At 39.7% G+C, this 27,461-nt stretch overlaps 1 protein-coding gene across 4 annotated transcripts; it reads right to left on the bottom strand.

Annotated features, from left to right (window-relative positions):
• Positions 1 to 27,404, bottom strand: LOC116257582 (uncharacterized). 4 transcript variants are annotated; one of them, XR_007573835.1, is made up of 6 exons: positions 26,966 to 27,101; positions 23,422 to 25,200; positions 20,913 to 23,140; positions 9,150 to 9,298; positions 2,895 to 3,016; positions 2,366 to 2,712 (listed from the first exon to the last, which is right to left on the bottom strand). XR_007573835.1 is itself a non-coding variant. In XM_031634478.2 (3 exons), the coding sequence occupies exons 1-3, from the start codon at positions 27,093 to 27,095 to the stop codon at positions 158 to 160; spliced, it is 576 nt and encodes a 191-aa protein (XP_031490338.1). In that variant the 5' UTR covers positions 27,096 to 27,404; the 3' UTR covers positions 1 to 157. The 4 variants fall into 4 exon arrangements, 2 of the variants coding, with proteins under 2 accessions (XP_031490338.1, XP_049934694.1); XR_007573836.1 differs by lacking the exon at positions 20,913 to 23,140 and having other exon boundaries at positions 9,150 to 9,447; XM_031634478.2 differs by lacking the exons at positions 2,366 to 2,712; positions 9,150 to 9,298; positions 20,913 to 23,140; positions 23,422 to 25,200 and adding an exon at positions 1 to 481 and having other exon boundaries at positions 26,966 to 27,404.
• Positions 27,405 to 27,461: the final 57 nt, after the last annotated feature.

Raw genomic sequence — 27,461 nt, forward strand, 5'->3', positions numbered from 1 at the left:
AGAGCCTATCCCCCACGCAGACATTTATTCGGAAGATAGATAGCAGAACTCCAGTAAGAACACTGTAGTACATAGTCTGGCTAGCTGGCTTCAGCAGTCTGACATTTGATGGTTACATGAGGAACACAACTAGGCTGAAATGATGAGCAAAACTCGCTTAGTTGGGCAATGCAAGATAGCGTAAGAACGGTTCAACATTTGGGGCAACAGCAAGAAGCTGAGAAAATTTGGGGAGCTCAAAGTCTTCAAACTGAAAAGCAGGAGCACAGGTGCATCCGACCAGAGAGAAATGGAGGTCCGGGTCCCTGGATGGACCTATATCAACTGAACTTCCATCTGGAGCATAGTCAAGGACGTCTTTGGTTGGGAATGAACCAAACCAGACGTTAGGAGGCACCGTGTACTGAAGGTGCTGGCCTGCTTCAAGATCGGGACCCAAAACGGTCATCTTAGGGGTTCCATCTTCTCTCAACTCGAACACCTTAATGAGAAAAACAAATTGAAAGTCAAGAATCTATCAAGTAATTGATTATCCGATTTTCTTCATGGACCACTATGAAGAAAAAAAAAACACACCCGATTTAATGCCCAAAGTGATCAGTGTTTTTCTTATAATATCATGTCAGAAGATACATGCCCATGATTCTCCTCTACTTTTTATTTTCTTTTGTTTTCTTTCAAGGAGGTGGATTAACTAAATCTTGAAGCCAAAATAAGATTAACCGCTCGAATCCATTAAACTGAAAACTTGTGACTGGACTCAACCAAGTTAGAAAGTCTTGGGATACTTGGATGGTAGTCCAAAATCAGGTTCTGCTCAAAAATAAGGCAAAACCTCACACGGGTGGGCCAACTATGGTGGCACACTCGCACTGGTGCTGGTGCAGCCCGACACGACACCTGACCGTGCTACTGACCGCCCTGTTCTTCTTTTCTCTAGTTTTTCTTTTTTTATTTTTTTTTCTCTTATCTTTCCCTGTTCTCTCCCTCTCCCCCTCCCCTCCCCCTCCCCCTCCCCCCCTTATTTTATTGAATAAAACTTTAAATTTTGTATGTGATTAAGGTAACCTTAAAAAGAAAAGAGCATATATATATATATATATTATATATATATATATGCTCTTGCCTCACCCACCCCAAATTTTTTTTAACTTGCCGCATCTCGCACCGGCATGGGCACCAGCACCCTCACCCCGCACCCATGTGACATAGGGCAAAACTAGGTTTATGGTGTGTTTGGATGACATGAAAACTAGGTTGGCCAAAACCCATTTTTTACAAAAACTTAATTTTTAGAAAGGCTCCCAGGTTATCCACAAAAAGCGTTTTGGTTAGGTCCCACAATTCTTAATGTCAATAAATTCAAATAAAATCTGAATGGGAGGGACGCTTGGCCTAACAATATGGGGGAGCTGCTGCAAGTCGCAGCTTTTCTTCTCTTTGTTTCCTTCGAGTTGGTGGTTTACAGACCATCTCTAGTTTATGATAACAAGTATACCCTATGTATTAAATCCTTATATTGAAGGTAACCCTGATCCAACCCCCAGGTGGCCTAGGTTGCTTTGTCAGGTTCAAGGCATATGATACGCTGAAATCTCATCTAACCACTTGATCTCTCAATCTGAGGTTTTTCTCATTGAAGAATCTTAAACTGTTCTGAAATTGAAACACCGAAGATCAAAAATATGACAAATACTAGACATGAGGCACTCAGAGGCTAGATTTAGTATGAAATTCTCACATCAGCAATCCCTCCCACCTTAGGTATTAATATCATAGAACCAAGACATAATATGTTCCCCTATGGAGGAAAAGAGAATTGTCTTTACTATGATTTGCATTTGCACCTGCATGTATGTTTGGGCACATTTTGCCCAAGTTACAAGTCCACATCCAAAACATGAAATCATTTGGAGGCTTAGAATCCCTAACGTGTTTTATGGTTCTGAATTTTCTAGTAAAATTATGTTTTTCACTGACAATTATCAAATAAGAACCATATTATTCTCTAACTCATGCATCGTCTTTTCAAATTGAATTGCATGAGTCCACTTTCATGAGAAGGGGAGCAGCTTGCTATCTATCATTTCACTCGGCCTCACTGAGTGAAGGTCCACCTTCTGGTCGTAATCCTCAACGTGTCTCGTGTTTCTGAACTTTCTAATATGTTTTCTGCTGACAAAATAATGACCCTAGGTATGTATTGTTTTCTTAAATCAAATTGCGTGGACTCACTCTCAAGATAAAAGGAGAAAGCTTTTGAGCCTGGTCGAGTTGTTAACATGAGCTAGGGTACTAGGACAATTGACTTTCTTGGGACTCAGGAATAGCATCGACAAGAGTCATCACGGCAACAGTGGACAAGTGAACTCCATAACCGGATCTTTATTTGTATATGGTAATATATAGTTTTTAATGATCATATTACAGCATTGGAGAACGACATGAAAAGACCGAATAATCTGAGCCAACAGCAAAACTTGGTTGAATTTTGCTGACATCCTAATCTTTTACTACGTTGGGCGCTGATCCAACCCAATGTACGCAAGCTCCCAGTTTGACCCACTAAATTTGGTAAGAACAGCAAAGCATAGGCCTACATTTGATGGTTCTCAGGGCAGGTTGGGTCTGCATCAAGAACTTTAGAAACGGAAGTCCCATTCTGGAGTGTAGCCCAAAATGAGCGGCTCAATCAAAATTCTCCCTTCTAAACTGAAATCCGATAGAAACATGCAGAACTAGAATTAGATAATTGACAGCAGAAAATTTAGACCCAACGATGCGTTGTTTGTATGTCCTTAAGATGGCTTCTGAAAAAAGGATAATAATTAATATGTTCTCACCATATTTTGTGATGCAGGGAATCTAACGAGGGAAATGCATATGATACTCACAGTGAGTGGTTCTCCCATGTAGAAATGCCATGTTTCAGCACAAGGAATACGATGAAGATGTGATACACTCCCAGATGGTAGCAGAAAATATATACAGGTGCTTATTGGTCGGTCCACCTTGACTACAAATCCAGAAGAGGAAGAAATTTCAGAAAATACTCATCGCTTTGTGCTTGTTCATTATGTAATGCTCAGCATGGTATGCATAGCAATTAAAAATTAGATAATAGGTGGTCAGATAAGTTTAATCATCGGTAAGCTAGTGTATTCCCCAGTTTACTGTCTTATCTGCATTGCACATTTTACAAACAAATCACTCTCTCCCTCTTTTGTGCAGTTTAAATCATATCCATTATGAATTTGAATGTGCTACTCTAGTAGAGTTAATTTCTGGAACTTCTGAGAAATGATGGTTAGACAAAGATGGATCACTTTTTTTTATAAATAAAATGATAAAAAAGAGTTATTCAAAAAGGAGAAGTAGAACATAAATGTACGCAATTGCATTGTATGGGAAATACCTGATAATGTTGATGGTGAACAAGGACAACAACAGTTGAAAGTAGCTAAATGCAAATTTTATCAGAAGGGAAACCTGATTAGGTTATCAGGATATCAAGTAAACAAGTTTGTGGAACAAATTAACCGAACAATAACCAACATGGTTGGTATTTCTCTTCATCTAAATATCACAAGGATGATCACCCTTCACCATCTAAATAGATGAAATACGGGCCTCTAATGAGCTAAGTTGAAGAACTGTAGAAAAATTTATAAACTTTAATATAAATACTGGATCACAAACTATCAGACACGTTGATAGGTTGTAAGGAGTCCATCCCATGATAGTTTTTGGAAACTATAATATGCTGATGAGAGCCTTTTGATCAGACCCCCACACCACCCCACCCCCCCAACACACACACACAAAAACACATGCACACACATACACATACACAGACATCCTCCTTATGATTATTCATATGCTAGGTTTGGCTGGAAGTCACCAAAGTAGTAACTCGGTTATTCTCAATGGGTCCATCATAATGGTGATCTTACTGCATCTGATTATGGGCATTGACTATCTGCATGCAGCTTCCTTTAATAAAGACCTGAGAGATATTGTTATATCATTTGTCCCCGTTAATCAGTCATGAAGCACTCATTAGACAGTCTCAATGGAAGAAAACTAGCTATTATGTGATGACTCACCTACCTATACTTTTTTTTGAAACTCCAGGACAGTGGCGGATACATGTTTAGGTTTGCCACACCCGCCCACAAAAATTGCTGTATTTAGATATTGGTACGTCCATAAATTTTTACCTATTTACGTACGAGTGCCCCTTAAATTTAAAATTTGAGCTCCTAATGGCCAGAGCCAGAAATTTCCAGCTCCACCACTGCTCCAGGTTGATACTTTTTAAAAGGTGAGTCATCTGTCATCTTGCATGAACAACATAGTCAGTTGTTGGTCATACGAACATAGTCAGTTGTTTGTCATGCTGACCACTTAGTTCGGTTATGAGCATACCATCAAAGTGCTTTTTAATAGGTAAAGAACTAGGTTGGTCATTCTCTTAAATGATCATATTCCTTTCATCAGTACATGTGCAGAGTCTGCAGAGCAAAGTAAAACAGCGCATCTCATAAGACAGCCTTGACTTTACATCCAAATGTATGGTATTTCCTTTATTTTCTGGCAAACTAAATGCACGATGCTGAAATAATTTAATGAGCTAACAACCCAAATATGCATACAAAATTCCTCAAAAATAGCATGGCATTTTTATATGCCTAATTTATGACATCTCTCTCTCTCTCTCTGTGATAACGTATATTAACCTCTCATACACATAATTTATGACATGTCTCTCTCTCTCTCGCTTTACTCCATCGCTTTTCTCCAAAATTCTCAAAGATTGTATGTTGATGATATGGTTATTACTGGGAGTGATGATGAAAGAATTATAGAGGTAAAACATTTTCTTCATAAATGTTTTCAAATGACTGATTTGGGAAGACTAACATATTTTCTTGCAATTGAAGTTGCTTATAGCAAACAGGGTTATCTTCTTTCTCAAATGAAGTTTGCTAGTGAATTAATTGACAGAATAGGTATCTCAAATGACAAAGTTGTGGATACTCCAGAAACACTGGGAGTAAGAATGAAAATTGATGATGGAGAGATATTAGAGAATCTCACTCCTTTTCGACAAATAGTTGGTGCTCTCTCTTATCTCTCCATGACCAGACCTGACATTGCTCATGTCGTGCATGTTATAAGCCAATTTCAACAAAGACTCACCTCAGTGCACATGGGAGCAGCAATGCGGATTGCCCGTTATGTGAAAAATACTATCAACAAATGACTATTTCTGTCTTTCTCTTTTGTATTAGAATTAGTTGCTTATACAGATGCTGATTGGGGTGGAGATCCCAATAATAGGCACTCCACCACTGGTTTTTGTGTGTTTTTAGGTGATTTTTTGATTTCCTGGCGATGCAAGAAACAGAATAAAGTGTCACTATCATCAACAGAAGCTGGGTATCGTGCAATGGCAACTACAACAATGGAGATAGTGTGGCTCAAGAGTTTGTTGAAAGATATGGGAATTCATATCAACTCCTGTCAAGCTTTGTTGTGACAACAAAAGTGCAATTTATATTGCTAGCAATCACACATTTCACGAAAGAACGAAGCATATAGAGATAGACTGTCATTATGTTCGTGAAGAATTCCTTCAGAAGAATATTGATCTCTCCTATGTTTCATCTGAATATCAACTAGGCGACTTCTTCACAAAGGCTCTTGTGGCTGCCAGGTTTCAATTTCTCCTTGGCAAACTTTTGGTTATCACACCGTATATGTATCCCTTCTATACATATACATATATTAGTCATCTAATATGTATATTACATATATATATATATATGTTATAGGTTTGGATACTTAGGATATTTATGTAATTTTTCACCTTCTTTATGTCTTTTTCTTTTCTATATTTTTCCTCTTTTACCCCCGCCTCTTTCTGCTTTTATCCAAAGGGGACCCAAGGGGAGACTAGTCTCCAACAGCTAGCCTTCTCCTCTCTCTTGTTCTCTTCCTTATAAATAGTGTACATCCTCTAGTGTAAGGTTACGGCTTTTTAGCCACTTCTTGTAGTGTTTATTGGAATCAATATATGTTCTTTGTTTCTGTTGAGTGTGACCTCTTGAGTGTTACTTTGTTGTGTTGGAGGAAGCTTCAAGTGTGACGTTATTGAAGCATTAGTCTTGTTTGGGCCTGATTTACATTTATTTGTCTATGTTTTTTAAAAAATTTATGGAATAATTAAAGCTGTAATAGTTTTATTGGTCTATGTTTTTAAATCCTTTTATGAAGGTTACTTTAATCTCATTCAAAATTCAAAATTTTATTAAATAAAATAATGAAAGGATGAGGAGCGTAATTATCTTCAGTTAGCCGTCCTTCAGAAAGGATGAACAGGTCTATAACCTTCATTAAAAAAAAGTAAAACATAGACCAATAAAACTTGATGTTCTTTGCAAAAGACGTAAGATATTTTGTCCTTTGAAATACACGCTCTCCCTTAAAAAGAAGCAGAGAGTAAAAGAGGGAAAAAGTGAGGAAATAGAGAGAAGGGAGAAAAAAGAAGGAAAAGATGGAAGAAAAAAAAGACGAGAAAAAAAAAGCAAGTGCTGTCAGCAGCACCCGACTCGGCCAAATCAAGTTGGGTGCCACGTCGGGGTGCACCCCCTCCCTCACCTGCGTCCATGCGGGTGCAGTGCCATTTTTTGGTGTGTCCATGTGACTTAGCACAATAACCCTACATTTCCATCTTACTCTCTTTGAAGAAACCCTAAACCCATTAACGGAGTTAATTTCTTCAAACCCTCTTACCAGATCACTAATGACAGCAGAGAATGTTGTACCTCACCAGAGCATGGTTAACCAATTTTCTCTTCTTCTCCACCTCTCTCTAGCAGCACTACGCTTGCCCAAGCCCTCCTTGATCACCTTCAAGAACCATTTCTACTCTCAGCCAACACCACCAATGCTGGCAGCAAAGAAGACCTGACAATCACTGTTTATCTCATTCTACCAGGAAGAGCTCTTGCCTTAAGGCATGAATATTGTTTTTTCTTCTCCTTTTTCTTCGTTGTTTACATGTTGATTCTTAAACTTATCAGTGGAGTACAAGTCGATGCTTTACTTCATATCTTTCTTGTGTTTTCTTCCAACTATTGGCTTGCTCGATTTTTTTTTTTTTATTGTTGAACAAGATTTAGGTATTGTTTTCATTTTCCTTTTGACAAAGTTTTGATTCACAAATTGATTTTTATTCTTTTTATGGGAATTAAGGGTTTTGGATCTTTTAATTAGCCATCTAGTTTTGTGATGTTGACCTTTCCTTGAATACTATCGAATTTATGTATGACAGTTTATACCATAGCCACAAATATCGTTCTCGGGCTTTTATCGGCAAAGTTTTTCTTGGGTATTTGTTCGACAATTTTTTTTTTGGGAAATTATCGGGAAACGCTCAGAGTTTTTTAAAAAACAAAAGTCAAACATGTTACGTAAAAATACAAGAAACTAAAGTCTAATAAGAAGTCAGAAAAAAACATCTAGTTAGAATGATAAAAATGATAAAGTAATAAGCATTGTATTGCATTTAAGAGGTCATGTTAAATAAGTAAAACAAGAGAAAATAAAACAATGAAACAAGAGTTGAAAAACGGTAACAACAGAAAATGAAATAAAAATAAATGAAAAAAACGTGAAAAAAATCGCATTAAAATAGCCACAAATTGATTGTTAGCATTCTTTTTTCAAAAATATCGCAATATTTTCCCATTTTTTTGTTTTCTTCATATTTTTCGTTAATATCACAATATTTTCGAAAACATCATGATATTTGTGCCTATGGCTCATACTTAATATGACTAGGATAGCAATCTTTTTAGGGGTTCGCATCATAGATGCTTTTACACATCTCTTTCTCAGCTACATGGAGGTTCCTTGCTTTCTCTTGTGGTTCCTTCTTCCACCTCATGTGCTTAGTTTTTCTCTCCTTTTCTTTTTTAATATTTTAAGGTCAACTGGTACTTTAGGATATTCTTCATCCATTTATCACATTTTCCTAGGTAGAGGGTTTGGAGTGGAGTCAATGAGATACCTCTCTCTCTCTCTCTCTCTCTCTCTCTCTCTCCGTCTAGATCCTAGAATTTGCATTAGTTTTTTTAATACAGCAGAGCAGAATAAAGACAGACAGATAACTAAACCTAAACCAGAGTTTCAAGTAACATATAGTTTGTCTATCCAAAATCAAACATCTGAACCAAATAAAAAAGGTAACAGGTCCATAGAAAAAATCTCAAGTGGCTCCCTCTTGTCCAAGCACCCTCAAGCACTTGAAAAGCAGTAGAAGGGTGAGAACTTGGAAAACTCTCAATACAATAGTCAAGTATCCGAACCAGTTATCAAATATCAAACAAATCAAAAGTAATCATCCTATGCAACAGAATAAATATGATGGGCACATCTCCATTGTTCTAATTCTACAAAATTGAAGTTTTGAGATGCAGTTGTTGCTTAATATGAGACACCCCATATCAGATGGTAACTACATATTTTGAGGAACTGAAGAAGCAGTAGCAAGAACTCTTCCATAAAGGATTCATTCGCCTCAGTGTTTCACCAAAAGGTGCCCTAGTGTTATTTATTAAGAAGAAAAATGGTTTGATAAAGGTGTGCATTAACTATCAATGTGCTCAATCAAGTCACTGTCAAGAAAAAATACATCTTACCTCGAATCAGTGATTTGTAAGACCAACTAAACAGAGGTAAGCTGTTTTCCAAGATAGAATTGAGGTTCAAATATAATCAACTGTGAATTAAAGATTCAAATATTGCAAAGACAATATGTATGAATCATTAGAGTCACCATGAATTTCTTGTGATGCCATTCGAATTAACAAATTCCCCAATTATGTTCATAGATTTGATGCACACAATATGTTTCGTGATCATGTTCATAAATGATTTTTTGATCTATTCAGAGTATGCATTCAATCACAAAAAAGCATTTGCAAACATAAACTTTATGCAAACTTCTCTTAGTGTAAGTTTTGGCTGGTTAAGGTGAAATTTTCAGGCGAAAATCCGACATGCTATCCAAGAATGTGAAGGTAGTGTTAACTAGGGAACAGCTAAAATTTGTATCAGAAGTAAAGAGTTTTGGGGTGTACCAGAAGTAAAGAGTTTTTGGGTCTCTTGTAGCCTACTGCAGGATATTCATCCAGGATGTATTGCAAGGTCAGCGTTGCCAATGACAAAGTTTCCAGGTAAGAGAGTAAAGTGTGTTTACACCACCAAGTGTGAAGAATGCTTTGAGCAACTGAAAAGAACATTGACTTCAGCCACTGTATTGACCTTGTGCTATCTACACCGACCCTTCAATCATTGTATTTGGATGTGGGTTGATGCAAGGCAAGAAGGTAATTGTTTATGCAGCACAACAGTTGAAGATGTATGAGCAAAATTACCCTACAAATGACTTAGAGTCAGTTGTGATAGTGTTTACCCGCAAAATATGAAGACAATATTTGGATATAGAGAAGTTTTCAGTGTTCATTAATTATAAGAGTTTAAACATTAAAGTAGGTCTTCTATCATAAATATTTAAAAAAGCAACAGAAAAGAGACATGGAATTTTTAAAGGACAATGACTTCTTGATATCACCTAAGGAAGGCTAATGTTGTCACCAATGCATCAAACAGGAAGGTGTCAGCATTTAATGCTTGTATTTTAGCACAAAAGTGAAAGCATCTGAAAAATCTCATCTCGTCAGAACCTCTTGCAGTTAAGGAAAATGTGATTTGCTTTTCCCATTTGATGGTGAGACTTGAGATTTGGATCAAATTCGTGATTGCAGAAAAAAGACATTGAGTTTGAAAAGCTTGTCATGACCGTTCAGCAAGAAAACCCTGCCCATCATTTGGATAAGGATGGCAACCTATGGTGTGGTCAGCAAATTCAAGTGCCCAATATGATAGAATTGCAGGTGGAGTTGCTTAAGGAAGCACAAGTCTTGCTACAACACAATTCACTCTAGTAGTACAAAGGTGTACCAGGATTTAAAGCAAAACATGCTGGTAGAATGGGATGAAGCAAGATGTGGTAAATTGGTAATGTTTGTGGCTAAGTACTTCTCCATCAACAGTTGAAGATTGAACATCATCATCTCAGAAGTAGCATGCAAATCTGGAGATTTTCAGAGCAAAAGTGGACACATGTCATGATACATTTCGTGGATGGACTTCCCCAGCTCATAGACAATGTTGTTTAGAGAGGTAGAGAAGAAGGAGAAGAAGAGAACGTGAGGAAGAAAGAGAATAAGAAGCAGTCACTGTGTTACGGCCGCTCCCCTTCCTTTAGAATAAATAATGATTAGGGTTATGTTTAACCCTTTCCATAAAGAGTCCAACAAAAATTTAAAATTCAGAAAGCTACCTAATACTAAAATTCCAAAATACAGAAAACCTCAAACCCCAAACCAGTACATTTCCTCAACACTTCCCCTCAAGCTGGAGCATAGATGTCTATCATGCTCAACTTGCTACAACACTTCATGAAATCAAATATAGGGAGCGCTTTAGTAAATATATCTGCAGTTTGATCTTCTGAAGCAACATATTCCGTAGAAATAATTTTTGCTTGAACCAAGTCCCTAATATAATGACAAGCAACTTCGATATGTTTGGTCCGTTCGTGGAAAACTGGATTATTTGCTATATAAGTAGTCGCTTTATTATCACATTGCATTTTTATAGGCAATTCTATCTGAATTCCAAGACCTTCTAGCATGGCTCTCACCAAGTGACTTTAGTGGCAGTTTGGGTCATGGCTCGGTATTCCGACTCTGCACTAAACCGAGCAACAACAGCTTGCTTGTTACTTTTCCAAGAGACTAAGTTACCACCAACAAAGATATAAAATCTCATAGTGGATTTTCTGTCATCAATAGAGCCTGCATAATCTGCATCAGAATAAGCCTCTATTTGGAGTGAAGAACTTCTTCTAAATAATAGACCATTTTCAGGAGAACTTTTAGAAATTTCAATAATAGCATAGCTGCATCCCAATGGGCTTTTCTTGACTTATCCATAATCTGGCTTAGTTTTCCCACAGCAAATGATATACCAGGTCTAGTAATGGTTACATATATTAGCTTTCCAATCAGAGACTGATATGATTTGCTATCAACAGGTTCAGATTTATCATCATATAAGTGAATACAATAATTCATAGGAATAGATGTCGGTTTAATTCCAATCATACCTGTCTCTTGTAGCAAATCAAGAACATATTTTCTTTGGGAAAAGAGTAAACCTTCTTTGCTTCTTGCTACTTTCATCGCTAAGAAATAACATAGAGATCCAAGATCTTTAGTAACAAAGTGTTGTTGGAGATACTTCTTTGTGTCTTGTATTTCTTGTTCACTGTCACCAGTTAAAATAATGTCATCCACATATATCACCATAACAATCATACCTTTTGAGGTCCTTTTTATGAACAATGAATGATCTAAAGGAGATTTATGAAACTCAAACTTGGACACAACATCTCACAACTTCTGAAACCATGCTCTAGGACTCTGTTTCAAACTATATATAGCTTTCTTTAACAAACATACCTTGGTACACTCCCACTGTTTCTCAAAGTCCGACGGTTGCTACATATAAACTAATTCAGATAGATCCCTATACAGAAAGACATTTTTAACATCTAGTTGATACATATTTCATCCATAATGAACTGCAACAGATATAATGAGTCGTGTTGAAGTATGTTAGACGGGTCTCGGGACCGGGTCCGGATCCATACCCGATCCATCTTGTAGCCCTTGTTGGGCATTACTTAAGTCGTGTAACCCTAATCCTTATGAGTAATGAAATCTTAAGAGAGAGAGTCTGGCGGCTAGTGGGCAACCAGCTCCTCCTCACCCGTGGTTTTTTTCCTCTTGTTGAGGGTTTTTCCACGTTACATCATGTTCTTCGTATTCTTTTTCTCCGAGTTCGTGTTTCTACATGGTATCAGAGCCAACGAGCTTGAAATTTTTTTTTAGGGTTGTGAAGTTCCAACCCTAAACCACTTGCTGCTGCTGCCGCCACTGCTCCTGCTGTTGCTGCTGCTGCCGCCGCCGCCGTAAAGTTCTGGCATCTCACTGGCGTCTCTCTCTATTTCCGCTGCTGTTGTCCTTCTGCCTGACACCAGGGCTGCCGCCGGACATAACTGCTGCACTATACTGTTACTGCCGGAGACTGCCGCTGTGGTATCCTGCTCTACCGTCGCCAGTTCTGCTCAGTTCTGCCTGCCAACGCTCTTCTCTCTGCCGCACGGTTCTACTCGTTACTCGCCCGACGCCTCTCTTGCTTCCTACTGTCGCCCGACGCCCCTCTGTCTCTGCACCGCCCGACGGTTCCTGTTCATTCGGTTCAGTGTTGCCCTTTCCGTCTAGCGCTGCCTCTACTCCCTGCGTCATTGTTCTCCTGCGGGATCTGCTGTAGAGTTCCAGCACCTTTGCTCACGCCAATTGCAGCGTGCTCCCAATTGTCGCGGCTGCCCTTTGTCACTGCAGGAGAAATTTGGTTGTTCTATCGACGTGATGGCGGATTCCTGTATGGGAGAGTGGATCATCGACAGTGGCGCTACTCACCACATGACCGGCGATCCTAAAGTCTTTCATGGGTATAAGCTTTCGTCAGGAAAGGATCGTGTTTCTCATGCTGATGGTTCCTCTATCTCTGTGGCTGGGAAAGGGAGTCTCCCACTTTTGAACAAGTTCTTAGTCCACAATGCTCTACATGTTCCCCATCTTCCCTTGAACCTCTTGTCGGTTAGCAAGATCACAAAGGAGTTGAATTGCGAACTTATCTTTTCTGTTGATCGCTGTGTTATGCAGGACTTGGTGACAGAGAAGAGGATTGGGATTGGTCTGACTTCTGACGGGCTATATCGTTTACTTATACGTACTGCTCAGGCTCTCATGACGGCAGTCAGTCAAGCAACAAAGAACAGAGAGGACTCCTTTCAATTGATTCTACGTTGGCATGAGCACCTTGGACACCTGCCTTTTGGACTTCTTAGACAGTTGTTTCCTGATTTATGTTCCAGGTTAGATATGACTATGGTGTCCTGTGATGTCTGTCACCTGACCAAACATGTTAGGGCTTCATACCCTTTGTCTAGCCATCGGTCTAATGAGGTATTTGCCATGATTCATTCTGATGTGTGGGGGCCTTCAGGGATTCCTTCTTGTCATGGTTTTCAGTATTTCATCACATTTATAGATGATTGTTCTCGTAACACTATTGTCTACTTGTTGAAAGACCGCAGTGAAGTTCCTACTGTCATAGAGACTTTTATTGCTTATGTGGAAACTCAATATGGAGCATCTGTTAAGACCTTTCGATCTGACAATGCTCGTGAGTATATGTGTCAGTCTGTTGATAGCTTCTTTCGGAAAAAGGGAATTGTTCATGAGACTTCTTGTAGTTATACTCCTCCTCAAAATGGAGTTGCTGAACGAAAGAATCGTCAGTTATTGAATATGACTCGAGCTCTTCTTTTTCAACGTCATGTTCCAAAAAGGTATTGGGGGGATGCTGTGTTGACCAGTGCGTATCTTATAAACCGTTTGCCTAGTCGTGTGTTGAATGGGCAGACGCCTCACTCTATGTTACCGGGGAGTCGTGAACCTTTCTCTCTTCCACCAAGAGTCTTTGGCTGTGTTTGCTTTATTCACAATCATAGTCCTCACATTAAAAAGCTTGATCCAAGGTCTATTAAGGGCATATTTCTAGGTTATTCTCCCACCCAAAAAGGGTATAAGTGTCGGGACCCTTCCACTGGTCGTGCCTATGTTACCAAAGATGTCACTTTCCTTGAACATGCTTCCTATTTTGGTGAGAATCCTCTTCAGGGGCAGAATTCTATGTCAAAGGAAGAGTAGTCTTCGAGTCAGGAAATTCTGTTTACAGATTTTTTAGACTACAGGCGTGAATCCGTTGGTCCTTCTATTGAGGTGCGTGAACAAGAGAAAAATGGAGAGTGTTCTACTGGGGCAGGAAAGGAATGCAATCGTCTGTTTGGGCAAGTTTACTCTAGGCGAAGAGTCTGTACTGATGAGATTGGTCCTTCTATTGAGGTGCATGAACAAGAGAAAAATGGAGAGTGTTCTACTGGGGCAGGAGAGGAATGCAATCGTCTGTTTGGGCAAGCTTACTCTAGGCGAAGAGTCTGTACTGATGAGATGACAGGTGGTGAGAATTTTACTCCCAATCCAGTTAGTCCTTCCCTGGATGACCCAAGTCATGCTCAGAAGCAACCTGTTGAAGAAAAAATTCAGACTGTTATTGCTAGTGAAGAGCTTCCCATCACCTTGCGAAAGGGTGTCAGGTCATGTACTCAACATCCTATTGGTAACTTTGTTTCATATTCTAGACTGAGCAATGACTACAAATGCTTTGTATCTTCTCTTTCTTTGGCTATGATTCCCAGGAATGTTGCTGAGGCTCAAAGTGATCTCAAGTGGACTTATGCAATGCAAGAAGAAATGGAAGCCTTGAGAAGAAACATGACATGGGAAGTTGTGAAGATTCCTGAGGCGGCTCACTTGGTTGGATCCAAGTGGGTGTATACTATCAAATACAAACCAGATGGAAGTGTTGAAAGATACAAAGCTCGTCTTGTGGCCAAGGGGTTTAGCCAAAAATATGGGATTGATTACTTGGAGACCTTTGCTCCCATTGCAAAAATGAAGACAGGTAGAGTTGTTATATCCCTAACTGTGATGAAGGAGTGGAAGATGTACCAACTTGACGTTAAGAATGTCTTCCTCAATGGTGATCTCGAAGAAGAAGTGTATATGGGTATGCCTCCTGGATATGAAGAACCAGAGAAATGTTGTAAGCTGAAAAAGGCCTTATATGGTCTCAAGCAGTCGCCCAGAGCATGGTTCGAATGACTAAGATGTGTGATGCAACATCATGGGTACAATCAATGGAATGCAGACCACACTCTGTTTGTGAAGAAAAAAGAGGGCAGGGTCACTCTTTTACTTGTCTATGTGGATGACATGATTATCACAGGTAGTGATGAGGAGGAGATCATCAAGTTAAAAGGGTTACTGGCTACGGAATTTGATCTCAAGGATCTTGGCAAGCTGAGGTACTTTCTTGGTATTGAGATTGCTAGATCTAGTACCAGCCTTGTGCTAAACCAAAGGAAATACACATTAGATCTGTTGGAAGAGACTGGTAAATTGGGGTGTAGACCTGCTTCTACCCCACTTGACACCGGACACAAGTTGAGTCTTAGAGATGGAGAGCTGCTCTGTGAAGAAGCTAAGGGAAGATATCAACGTCTGATTGGGAAGTTGATTTATCTTACCCTCACGGGACCAGATATCACTTTTGCGGTGAATGTATTGAGTCAATTCATGCATGCACCTACTGATGCACATCTGAAGGCTGTGGATAGAGTATTATGATACTTGAAGAGAAATCCTGGCAAGGGACTCTTGTACGTGAAACAAGAGACTGTAGAGATCGAGGGGTATTCAGATGCAGACTGGGCAGGTTGTGCTGATACCAGACGGTCGGTCTACTACAGGGTATTGTGTCTACTTGGGAGGAAACCTTGTCGTATGGAGGAGCAAGAGACAGGATGTATGTTCTTGATCTAGTGCAGAGGCAGAATATAGAGCCGTTGCTATGGGAGTGTCAGAGTTACTATGGTTGAAAATATTGCTGACTGATATTGGAATAAAGATTGAAGGACCTATGAAGATGTACTGTGATAACAAGTCTGCAATCAATTTAGCCAACAACCCTGTTCTACACGACAGAACAAAGCATGTTGAGATTGACCGTCACTTCATTCGTGAAATGATTGATGCTAAGGAATTAATCCTACCTTACATGAAGTCTGAAGACCAAACCGCCGATGTTCTGACGAAGGCTCTATCCTTGACTTTGTTCGAGAGGAATGTATCCAAGTTGGGCATGTTTGATATGTATGCCCAACTTGAGGGGGAGTGTTGAAGTATGTTAGACGGGTCTCGGGACCGGGTCTGGATCCATACTCGATCCATCTTGTAGCCCTTGTTGGGCATTACTTAAATCGTGTAACCTTAATCCTTATGAGTAATGAAATCTTAAGAGAGAGAGAGTCTGGCGGCTAGTGGGCAACCAGCTCCTCCTCACCCGTGGTTTTTTTCCTCTTGTTGAGGGTTTTTCCACGTTACATCGTGTTCTTCGTATTCTTTTTCTCCGTGTTCGTGTTTCTGCAAGTCATATAGTACCCAGACATGCCACATGAGAGAAAGTTTCAAAGAAGTCAATATAATATGTCTGTGTGTAACCTTTTGCTACCAATCGTGCCTTGTACCGCTCAACTGTAACATCTGAGTTATAATTGATAGTAAATACCCATTTCGAGCCGACAATATTTGCCCCAGAAGAAGGTTCAACAAGATGCCAAGTGTGGCGAGATATTAAAAAATTCATCTCCTCCTTCATTGTTTGGTACTACTTAGAGTTTGTTCATGTGAAATACTGAAATAGCTGACAAGACATCAATAAATTTGCACATATGATCTCCCAAATTAGATGTACTAACAAATTTAAAAAGATGATGAATTGTGCATTATCTGATCCCTTTACGCAATGCAATTGATAGTTCATCGAGATGAGAAGCATCAAGAGAACACTCAGGCATGTCATGTAATTCAGAACTACTTACCTCCCGAAAGCAAGACGGTGCAGGGTCATTAAATGATGGATTCCTTCTTGAATATATAAGAGGAGGGTCTTTAAACTGTGGAATAGAGGGATTGGGACAGGTGGGTGATGATAAAAAAGGAAGGGACTCAAGTGGAATAGGAGGAATTGGAAGTGGAACAACAAGGGGCATCTCAAACTGTGGATATGAAGGTTTGCAGGAAAGAATGGAGAAGACTCGAGGAAGGTTACATCGGCACTGACAAACTCTCGATTAGATATAGGATCTAGGCATCGATACCCTTTTTTATTTCTAGGGTATCCCACAAATACACATTTACTTGCTTGCGCAGCTAGTTTATCTCGATTAGGTCCAAGTTTATGTACAAAGCATGTGCATCCAAATATACGTGGAGGTAAAGATAACAAGGCCCTGTTTGGGTAGAAAATTTGAATTGGAATCTTGTTGTCTAAGGAAGAGGATGACATTCTATTTATTAGGTAACATGCGGTTAAGATTGCATATCCCTAAAATTTGGAAGACATATGAGAATGAATCATGATCATGCGAGCTACATCCAACAAATGGCGATGTTTTCTTTCAACTACATTATTTTGTTGAGATGTGTGAAGGCAGGTAAAATGTGGCACAACACAATGACATTTATAGAATTCAAGTAGAAAAGTAGATTTGAACTCGAGAGCATTGTCCGTGCGAACAACCTTGACACAAGAACCAAATTGAGTTTTTATTTCCAATATGAAAATTTCAAGATACACGGAGCTTCGGTTCTATCTTTCATCAAAAAACCCAAGTGACATGCAAGGAAGTCGTTCTAGAGTTTGAAACTCGCAGGCAGGGACATGGAGAGGTATTCTTCCTACACCAAACATAAATGCACAAGCAAATGCACCAAGAAGAATGCCCACTTGTTTTTATTGCAACAAGGAAGATCATGTAAAGTCAGAATGTTGGCATAACCCTCAAAACCAAAGAAAGCAGGTTATGCGTGAAAATAAGGTAAGAGACTTCCATGGCTACAGCCCTATATTCAGCCTCAGCACTAGAGCGGGAGCATACATCTTGTCTCTTACTTCTCCACATTACAAGATTTCCTCCTACGTAAATACAGTAACCTGAGGTGGATCTCCTAGTATCTCTACATTATGCCCAGTCAGCATCTGAGTAACCTTCAATATCAAAGGAATCTTGTTTAACATACAACAGACCCTTACCAGGACTCCTCTTTAAGCAACATAAAATCCTGTCAATTGCTTTTAAGTGAACATGAGTGGGGGATAAACTGGCTCATCACATTCACTGCAAAGGTAATATCAAGTCTAGTAAGAGTAAGATAAATCAATTTTCCAACAAGATGTTGATATCTTCCCTTTGCTTTTTCACCAAAGGGCTCCCCATCTCTGAGGCTAAGCTTATTTCCAGCATCTATGGGAGTAGGAGCAGGTCTACTCCCAAGTTTTTCAGTTTCTTTTAATAAATCTAGAGTATACTGTCTCTTATTTAACATAAGAATTATGCCTAACCTAGCATTTTCAATGCCAAAAAAATATTTTAACTTGTCAAGATCCTTGAGGTCATATTCGGTAGCCAACATTTCTTCAATTTCATAATTTCATTTTCACCATGACCTGTGACAATCATGTCATCAACGTCTACTAGCAAAAGAGATACCTTGTACTCCTTTCTCTTTACAAAAAGAGTGTGATCTCCATTATCTTGATGATATCCATGTTGTCTCATCACAAATTTGAGTCGTTCAAACCACGCCCGAGGAGATTGCTCGAACCCATATAGGGCCTTCTTCAACCTGCAGCATTTTTCAAGTTCCTCATATCCTGGAGGCATGCATATATACACCTTCACCTCAAGGTCTCCATTTAAAAATGCGTTCTTAACTTCTAGTTGATACATCTTCCACTCTTTTATTACTGCTAAGGAGAGAACAACCTTGACAGTCTTCATCTTTGCAACAAGAGCAAACGTGTCTAAGTAGTCAATCTCATACTTTTGACTGAACCTCTTGGCAACCAAGAGAGCTTTGTACCTATCCACATTTTCATCTGGCTCATACTTAATAGTATAGACCCGCTTGGATCCTAGAAGATGGGCCGCTTCAGGGATATTTACCACCTTCCATGTCCTATTTTTGTTCAATGCTTCCGTTTTTTTCTTGCATCACATGAATCCACTTGGAGTTACTCTGAGTTCAAGAACAGTCTTGGGAAGCACAACCAAGGAAAGAGAAGATATAAAACACTTGTAGTTCTCGCTCAATTTAGAATATGATATAAAATTACCAATAGGGTGTTGAGTACATGACCTGGTACCCTTTTTAAAAAGAATGGGCAACTCTTTATTTCCAGCTTCTGTTGACTACCTCTAATTGCCATCTCACAAGCACGACTTGGGTCATCTAGGGAAAGTGTAGGATTAGGATTGAGATCACCGTCACTAGTCAACTCACCAGCTAACTATGTTGCAGCCGATCTTCTCCTAGAATAAACCTGCCCAAACAAGCGGTCACGTCCCTCCTCATTTCCGGTCAAGGAATCATCATCCTTTTTGCACTCCAGAAAGTTTGTAAATTGAATCTTTTGATTAGGGGAATACTCTTCCTTTCTTGACATCCCCTCCTGAAGAGAATTCTACCAAAATAGGAAGCATGTTCCAGAAAGGAGACATCTTTGGTTACATAAACACTGCCAATAGAAGGGGGCCTAGACACTTATATCCTTTTTGAGTAGGAGAATAACCAAGGAAAACACCCTTAATCGACCTGGGGTCAAGTATTTTGATATTGGAACTGTGATTGTGGATAAAACCAATGTTGTAAAAGGTGTAGCGTAATGCGTATTGGTCGGACCAACCTATATGTCGTATTGTAACGTATCGCAAACGTAGCGTAACATATCGTAAAATTAATTTTTAATTTAAAAAAATAAAAAAATCAGAAAAAATAAACAAAAAATCAGAAATCAAGAAAAATGTATTCAAATATAAAAAAGATCATCATACATAAGGAACATTCATGTGTGTCAACAACACATTCAAAAATAACAAATCAGAGATTCAAAATAACATAATAAGCATCCATGACAATTTTAAACTTGAAAATTTTATAGAATATTAGGACTTAGAGTCTTAGGACTTGGAGTCTTAGCACTTAGATTACATCACAATTTCATAAGTTCAAAACATATAATTATCATCTTTCATGATTCAATGATAATATCTCCCGAATCGAAGAATCCTCAATTATTTTTTATGAAAATGGGCAAAATCTCTCCCTCCAACGTCTCTTGGAGCCTTTGAACACAAAAAGAGAGAGAGGGAGGAGTGTTTAAACTTTAAAACATAAAGAATTTTATGTTTTTCCCCGTATCGTATGATACGGGGGTGTATCACCCGCATCATATGATACAGATGATACGCTTATGATACACGAGCGTATCGTGTATTGTAAGCATACCGTATAGATTTTTTAAACATATATGATACGTATCGTAAGATATGCATGTGTATCGTACGATACGGATAACATTGGATAAAACAGATGCAACCAAAAACCCAAGGTGAAAGAAGAAAAGGTTCACGACTACCTGCTAACATAGAATGTGGCATACGCCCATTCAATACACGACTAGGCATACGGTTAATCAAACACGCACTAGTTAGCACAGCATCCCCTCAATATTTCTTGGGAAGTTGTCATTGGAACAAAAGAGCCCTGGTGGCATTTAACAACTGACAATTCTTTCATTCAGCAACCCCATTTTGATCAGGAGTATAACTACGAGATGTCTCATGAGCAATCCCCCTTTGCTGAAAGAAATTATCGAGAGTGACATGTATACTCACGTGCATTGTCAGAGCGGAAAGTCTGAACAAAAACTCGAAACTGAGTTTCCACAAAGATGATAAAGGTCTCAATGACATTGGGCACTTCACTACGGTCCTTTAGCAAGTATACAAAAATGTTATGAGAGCAATCATTTAGAAATATAGTAAAGTAGTAAAAACCATGAACAGAAGAAATTCCTGAAGGCCCCCACACATCCGAATGGATCAAAGCAAATAGTTTATTGGAATGACTTGTAAAAACAGGGTACAAAGCCCTAACATATTTAGTCAGATGACAGATATCACATGATAACATGGTCATATCAAGACTGTAAAATAAATCAAGGAACAACTGGATAAGCACCCCGAATGGAAGATGTCCAACTCTCTCATGCCACTGAAAAGCAAGCTGAAGGAAATCCTCTCGACTCTTCTTTGCCTTGTTAACCGCCGTCAAGAGAGTTATAGCAACAAACATAGGTAATTGATAAAGACCCTCAGAAGCCAAACCAATCTCAATCCTCTTTCCCATCACCAAGCCTTGTAGTACACAACGATTAGCATAAAAAATGAGTTCGCATTTCAATTCTTTCATAATCTTGCTAATAGACAAGAGGTTCAAGGGAAGATGAGGAGCATGCAGGCCATTATGAACCAAGAACTTGTTTAACAGTGAGAGACTCCCTTTTCCGGCTACGGAGATAGATGAATCATTGGCAAGAGAGACCCATTCCTTCCCAGAAGAGAGCTTACATTCATGAAAAACCTTAGGATCATGTGGTGCGCAACACCACTATCAACAATCCACTCTCCCACACAAGAATTACTTTTTTCGCCAAAAATCGTAAGGGCACGATTGACCTTCACATCATTTGATGACTCAGCATGACTAATATAAATGCGGCTCAGATGTGCATGAAGCTCACGAATTCAATCGGCAAAAATTGTTGATTTGCCCCCAGTTGGATCTACAACATCAGAGATAGACTTCTTCCCACTATTATTTTTCTTTTCAGGATAAAGATCCCAACAAAAATCAATGGTGTGACCAGATTTCTTCTAGTGAGTACACTTTCAAGAGGGTCGAGGAGACCCCATGGGACCGCTAACAAGGGCAGGCTGCTCACTGCATGGGAAACGAGTCCCCTCTTTCATTGTCATAACAAGACGTCGCTGCTCTTCAGCCTCAATGCAAGAGCAGACATCTTCAATGCTAACCATATCTTCCAAATTAAGAATTTGACTTCTAATGCCTTCACAATCATCATTCAACCCATCCAAGAATACAAACACATGCTCTTCCAATCTTTTGCCGAATACAACGTCTGGTCTTGGGGACAAATCCAAGTATCATCAAAGTAGCAGTCAAGTTTCTCCCATGTAGACTTTAATGACGCATAAAAATCAACAACAGAAAGCTCTCCTTGCCGTAGAGCACATACATCTTTCATCAGCTGATACACATAGACATCCTTTTTCTTCTGACTGTACATCTGTTCTAGGATAACCCACATATCTCGGTGTGTAATAGTGCCTAAATGTGGGAGATAGATATCACCGCTGCCCAATGCAAGGGATAGCTTACCATCAGCCAGTCTAACATGTTGTGGTGTAGAGAATCTGATTAATGATGAAAAAATTTGTGGTTGATTACAACAGTGCCTGGAGGCACCAGAATCTATCATCCACATCATATCTGGGTCATCGGTAGGAGCACCAACAGAGAAGGCAGAGTCTATTACAGTAGTGTTGGCATATGAGAAGGAATTTCCAGGCATCTTGAAGTCATTGGAACCCTTGGACACATTACCATCACTCATAGTAAAATTCCAATTTTACGCACAATATGTATGCATAAGGTGGAGCAGTCAATTTCAATCAAGAAATGTATCTCTACGGATCATAGAAATCTTAAAAAAAATATAATAAGTAGCTTCCTAAGGTTTCAGTCGATGAATGTTGCAGCCCCAATTGCATTTGACCCACATGTGACTGCACACACACCCAGTAGTCCACAATTCTGCTCCACCTGAATAGTAGATGGCAGCTGCAACACCAGTCTTAGTAATCCTGCACAAGACTATGAATAGTCGATGACTGCTGCAACACTAGAGTTAGTAACCCTGCACACAACTGCACATATGACTAGCAGTCAACCATTCTGCTCCACATGAACTACGTGATAGTCTGATCACGTCTTAATACCACCCATGTATGGCAGATCAACTCTGCTACAATGCTTTAAACATCATCCAGACTAGTAGATTCTGATCACTCACGACTGCACCATTCACGTGACATATAATCAGCATATCACCATCCACATCAAGAACACCTCTAAAACAGCAGGTCAAATCTGCTCCGTGTATGCTTGCCCAACTGGCAGGCATCACATAAGAAGGACTCTGATGCAGGAATATCTGGAAACATGCGACGAAGTTTTGGTACTGAAGGATGACCCAGTCTGAGATGCCATTGGAAGGGAGAAGGCTTGGAAGGGACTGAAGATGCAACAACATCAACTGGGATTGACAAAAAATAAAGGCCCTCACGCTCATGGCCGCCACCAATCATCTTCCCAGTTGGTAAGTCCTGAAAAGAACAAGAGTCAGATTCAAAAATGACTTTACATTGTAAGTCGATAGCTAGCTGTTTCACAGATATCAAATTAACAGGAAACTGAGGAGCATATAGCACATGTGTAATAGTGCCTAAACGTGGAAGGTAAATATCACCGCTACCCAAAACAGGGGACAACTTGCCATCAGCCAGCTTAACATGCTGTGGTGTAGAAAATCTGACAAATGATGAAAAAATTTGTGGTTGATTACAACAATGTCTAGAAGCGCCCGAGTCTATCATCTATGTCATACCTGGATCAGCAGTAGGAGCACCAACAGAGAATGTTGAATCTACAACAGCGGCATTGGTAGATGTAGAGGTAGATGTAGAGGCAGACCTCTGAGCAAGAACACAATCATATTCATCCTTACTTAGGTTAAGAGAATATGACATAGATATAGAAGGATCAGTAGAAGACTCAACCATAGATATTGTTGCCTTTGAATGAGTTGCTTGGGATGAAGAAGGACCTCTGCTTGTGGTGATTCTACCTCCACCACGTCCAGATGAAACATTAGACCTGAGGTGAGGATGTTTGTCCCAACAACGATCCTCTAGATGACCAATTTTGCCACAATAAGAGCACTGAAATCTGCCACGTCCAGCACCACGGCCTGTACCACGTCCCCTAGTGCCTCCAAAAGAACTAGGGCCCCGTCCTCCTGATATCACAAGTGCAGAGACTGGTGTGTCATGCGTAGTCTGAGAAAGAGTGGCTGCAAAACGACTCAGCCTATTATACATGTCTGCTAAATCTGGAAGTTCACTGCCTGTTAGAATTTGAGACTTTGCCACAGAGTATTCTGAAGATAGGCCAGATAAAAACTTCGCCACCATACCAGTCTCAACGTGTGATGCATAACAATGCTGGCAAGGTGGACGAAGAGCCTTTAACCGTTCATATGCAGCAGTCAAAGTAGCAAAATATTGGGATAGGTCCTGATCCCCTTGTCGAATGTTACATAACTCCTCTTCTAGTTGTAGGATTTTGATTACATTAGTGGCATGCGAGTATATCTTTCTCAAGAAAGACCACATATCCTTGGCCTTGGTATAATATGCAATAGTTGGGGCTATATGAGACTCCACACTATTCATAATCCAAGACATAACAATATAATTATCTTCATCCCACGCAGCATATATTCCTTTTTTCTCAATAGGTTCATCCTCCTCAAGAATATATTTCTTCCTATGACCAGCCACCGACATTATGAATACCCTAGACCATATTTCATAATTTGAGCCATTAAGTTTTATCGTGGTTCCATAAGAGAATGAATTCCCAACCATCTTGTAGTCAGTAGACCCTTCAGATTTACTGTTTTCAGCCATAGTAAATAAAGAAGACCAGATTGACGCAACTGTTTAAAGAAAGAGGGCTAGGAAATTACTGTCACTTCAGATCTGGTTCAGCCGATGACAAAAAAAAACAAGAATGAACTCCCAACGACTGAAGACTGCTGCCACTTATAACAGCAGCTAGTTCTCATAAAACTTCCTGTCCACGTGTCAAAGAAATCCACAAAATCAAACAAAAACTTGTACTAAGGATCAGCAGCAGTCCTCACGCAGCCTTACTTTACTGAATTTGTATCCACGATCTATAGAAAAATTCTGATCATATTCAAAAAACTGAATTTATAAGCAGCATATAGACTCCACAAAGCATCCACAACACCTCACGCAGCCTGACTTTCCCGAAATTGTATTTACGATCATCACAAACCACAGCGTCACACGTCACGCTACATCCACAATAGTCTGCTTCATACGACCAATATGAGGACCTGATCACGCCTTCCACATAGGCGTGATCAGGTCCTCCTTCACACGGCACGCCCAACCCCTATTCCCTCACTGTCTCCTTATTGGGTGATAAGAGGGAATAAGGAGTAGCGATGACAAGAGAGAGGACGAAAAAGAAAGGAACTCACTTGGCTGTTCGCCGGAAAGATTGTCGCCGGAGAAGATGGTCGCCGGAGAAGGTCACCGGAAAGCGCACCCTGCCGTCGACGCCCACACCCGCTCTGATACCATGTTGCGAGAGAGAGAGAGAGAGAGGCGGCAAAAAGTTAAAGTTCATTACGTGACCCTAATCTCTATTAAGAGATTAGGGTTAGGGAAAAATTACAAGAGAAGTCCACTAAAAATAACAAAACATTTAAAGAGATCCTCCCTAACTTCCTAATATTTCAGAAAACCCCTTTTTGTATCTTTAACAGCAATCATATTCTGAAAATTTAAATAGTTCTCTATTTTTCAGTCCTACCGAGGTCGCCTTCTCATGGTTTGCTTTACACAATTTGTTTATTAGGCTTGTTTCTTCTTTGCATCATACTGTAGCTTTATTTAGATAGTAGATTACAATGAAAAGGCAGAAGTTATGATCTATATCAAGGCAATGAAGAGTAGTATGACAAGCCAAATGTGCAGGCTCTGCTGAAAAAGACTTTTGTTTCTTAGTTGTAAAGAAAGAATATTTTTCTGCTCATGTTCACTAGTTTCATTAGTTCATAAAGATGTTTTATTTGACGGAAGGAATTATACGAGGAAGATGTCAACGATGCTGTAGCTATTGAAAATGGTCCAGCTGATCGACCTAATCTTCCAGCACGTTCTTCTTCATTTATGATGTCCTGTGTTGGAATATAAAGTAATGGAAATAAATGGCAAAGGTAACTGCTATAGCCATTTTGCATCTTGTCAGAATATCATATAGCTTGCCTTTGTATGTCTGTCTGTCTGTCCATGTATGTACGTGCATATAAAACATGTTAGGGATGCACAGATAATGTTCCTGGACGACCCTAGTTCGGAGTGGTTCGTTGAGGCTTTGGGATCAGTGGCGCATCACACTGTAAATTGTAAGCCGCCACTGAACTTTATCCCTGCCTGCTACTAAAACGTTCAAGAACACCACCTATAGCAAACATTGAAGGAAGCCTACTGTGACTGCTCCTTGCATTTTCAGGAACAGCCAAAATGATTTTTCGAAAAGGTTTTTGGCTGTTCTAAAAGGTTGCATATGTACTTTTGTGTATAGGCTCCTAACTATTCGTAGGGCCCCAGGTTAAGCCCTTTCAAAAAACATGGTAGAAAAAATCATAGTGTATTTTGTTTAAACTAAACAAAACCAATCAATCTGTTTTTCATGATTTATTTTCTCAGAAACATGCACCCAAATACATTTATCTTTCATGGTTTATTTTCTCAGGGACATGCATTCAAGCACATCTTATGCATTAGAAATATTCATTGCCAAGGTCTATAAATTTCAGCTCTTGTTTCCCTCCTCTTCAAGAAGCATATACTGGCAGGAAATGCTCAAACTAATGCATGTCCTCAAACAAATAATTATGATAAAACTATTAATGGTCTGAATCGATAAAAAAAAGTCACCCACTAATGTTTTCTCGTAAGTCGTTCATCAAAACAGAAAAGTGTTCAGCTCTTAAAGCATTACTAAAAGTACACAATAATTTCTAGTCGAACGAAGGGTTGTGCAGGATCTTTCAACTTAATTGTCATATAAAAGATTCCAAACACTAAAAGATGCCGTGGCGGCTTGGTGGAAAAGAAAAGTTAGTACTTGTTGTCACACTCTATTCCAATTCTACCGTTCAGCCTCAAACTACGCAACCAACAAAGAATCAGAGAGAATTGGTTCATCCCCATCAACAGGATTACCAACAAAGCAAGAATCGACCACACCCACGTCCAACAAATCAGAAAGGAGCAATGGATGTGCGTGCGAGTGTGTTTGCGAGAGAGAGAGAGAGAGAGAGCTCTCACATTCTGGTGGAAGGCTGGAGGTCTGGAGGCGAATAGAAGAATCTCTGAACGTCTCGGCAAAGTAGCCACCTTCTGGGTGTGGCTGCAAGTGCAACAGAGACACAATCTCGGAAGCCCTCCTTGATCCCATTCTCTCTCTCTCTCCCTCCCTCTCTCTTTCCTGCTGCGTCGACAGGGGGCTTGGTATTTATCTACACTTTCTGATTTAGGCTGTTCACATGGTGGCACTTGGCAGCCAGATCCTCAATTTTGCTTTCACGAATTTCACTGTACGGCACCAGTGACTTTCCGCATCAAACCCTGCCGTGCCAAGCACCTGTCCGGACGCCGCTACAGATGGAGCGAGGACGACGCCATCTTTTTTGGCGAAGAACTGAACAGCGAGTTTCGCTACCTCGGACCTTACTTTCCTTCAAAAAAAAGGGCTCGTATTTAGCAAGACTTTTTAACGTCTTTAGGACTTGCGCAATAGAGAGAAATGCTTATATCACAGCGG

This window comes from Nymphaea colorata, chromosome 7 (genome assembly GCF_008831285.2).
Source record: "Nymphaea colorata isolate Beijing-Zhang1983 chromosome 7, ASM883128v2, whole genome shotgun sequence".
In the NCBI taxonomy this organism is placed as follows: domain Eukaryota; kingdom Viridiplantae; phylum Streptophyta; class Magnoliopsida; order Nymphaeales; family Nymphaeaceae; genus Nymphaea; species Nymphaea colorata.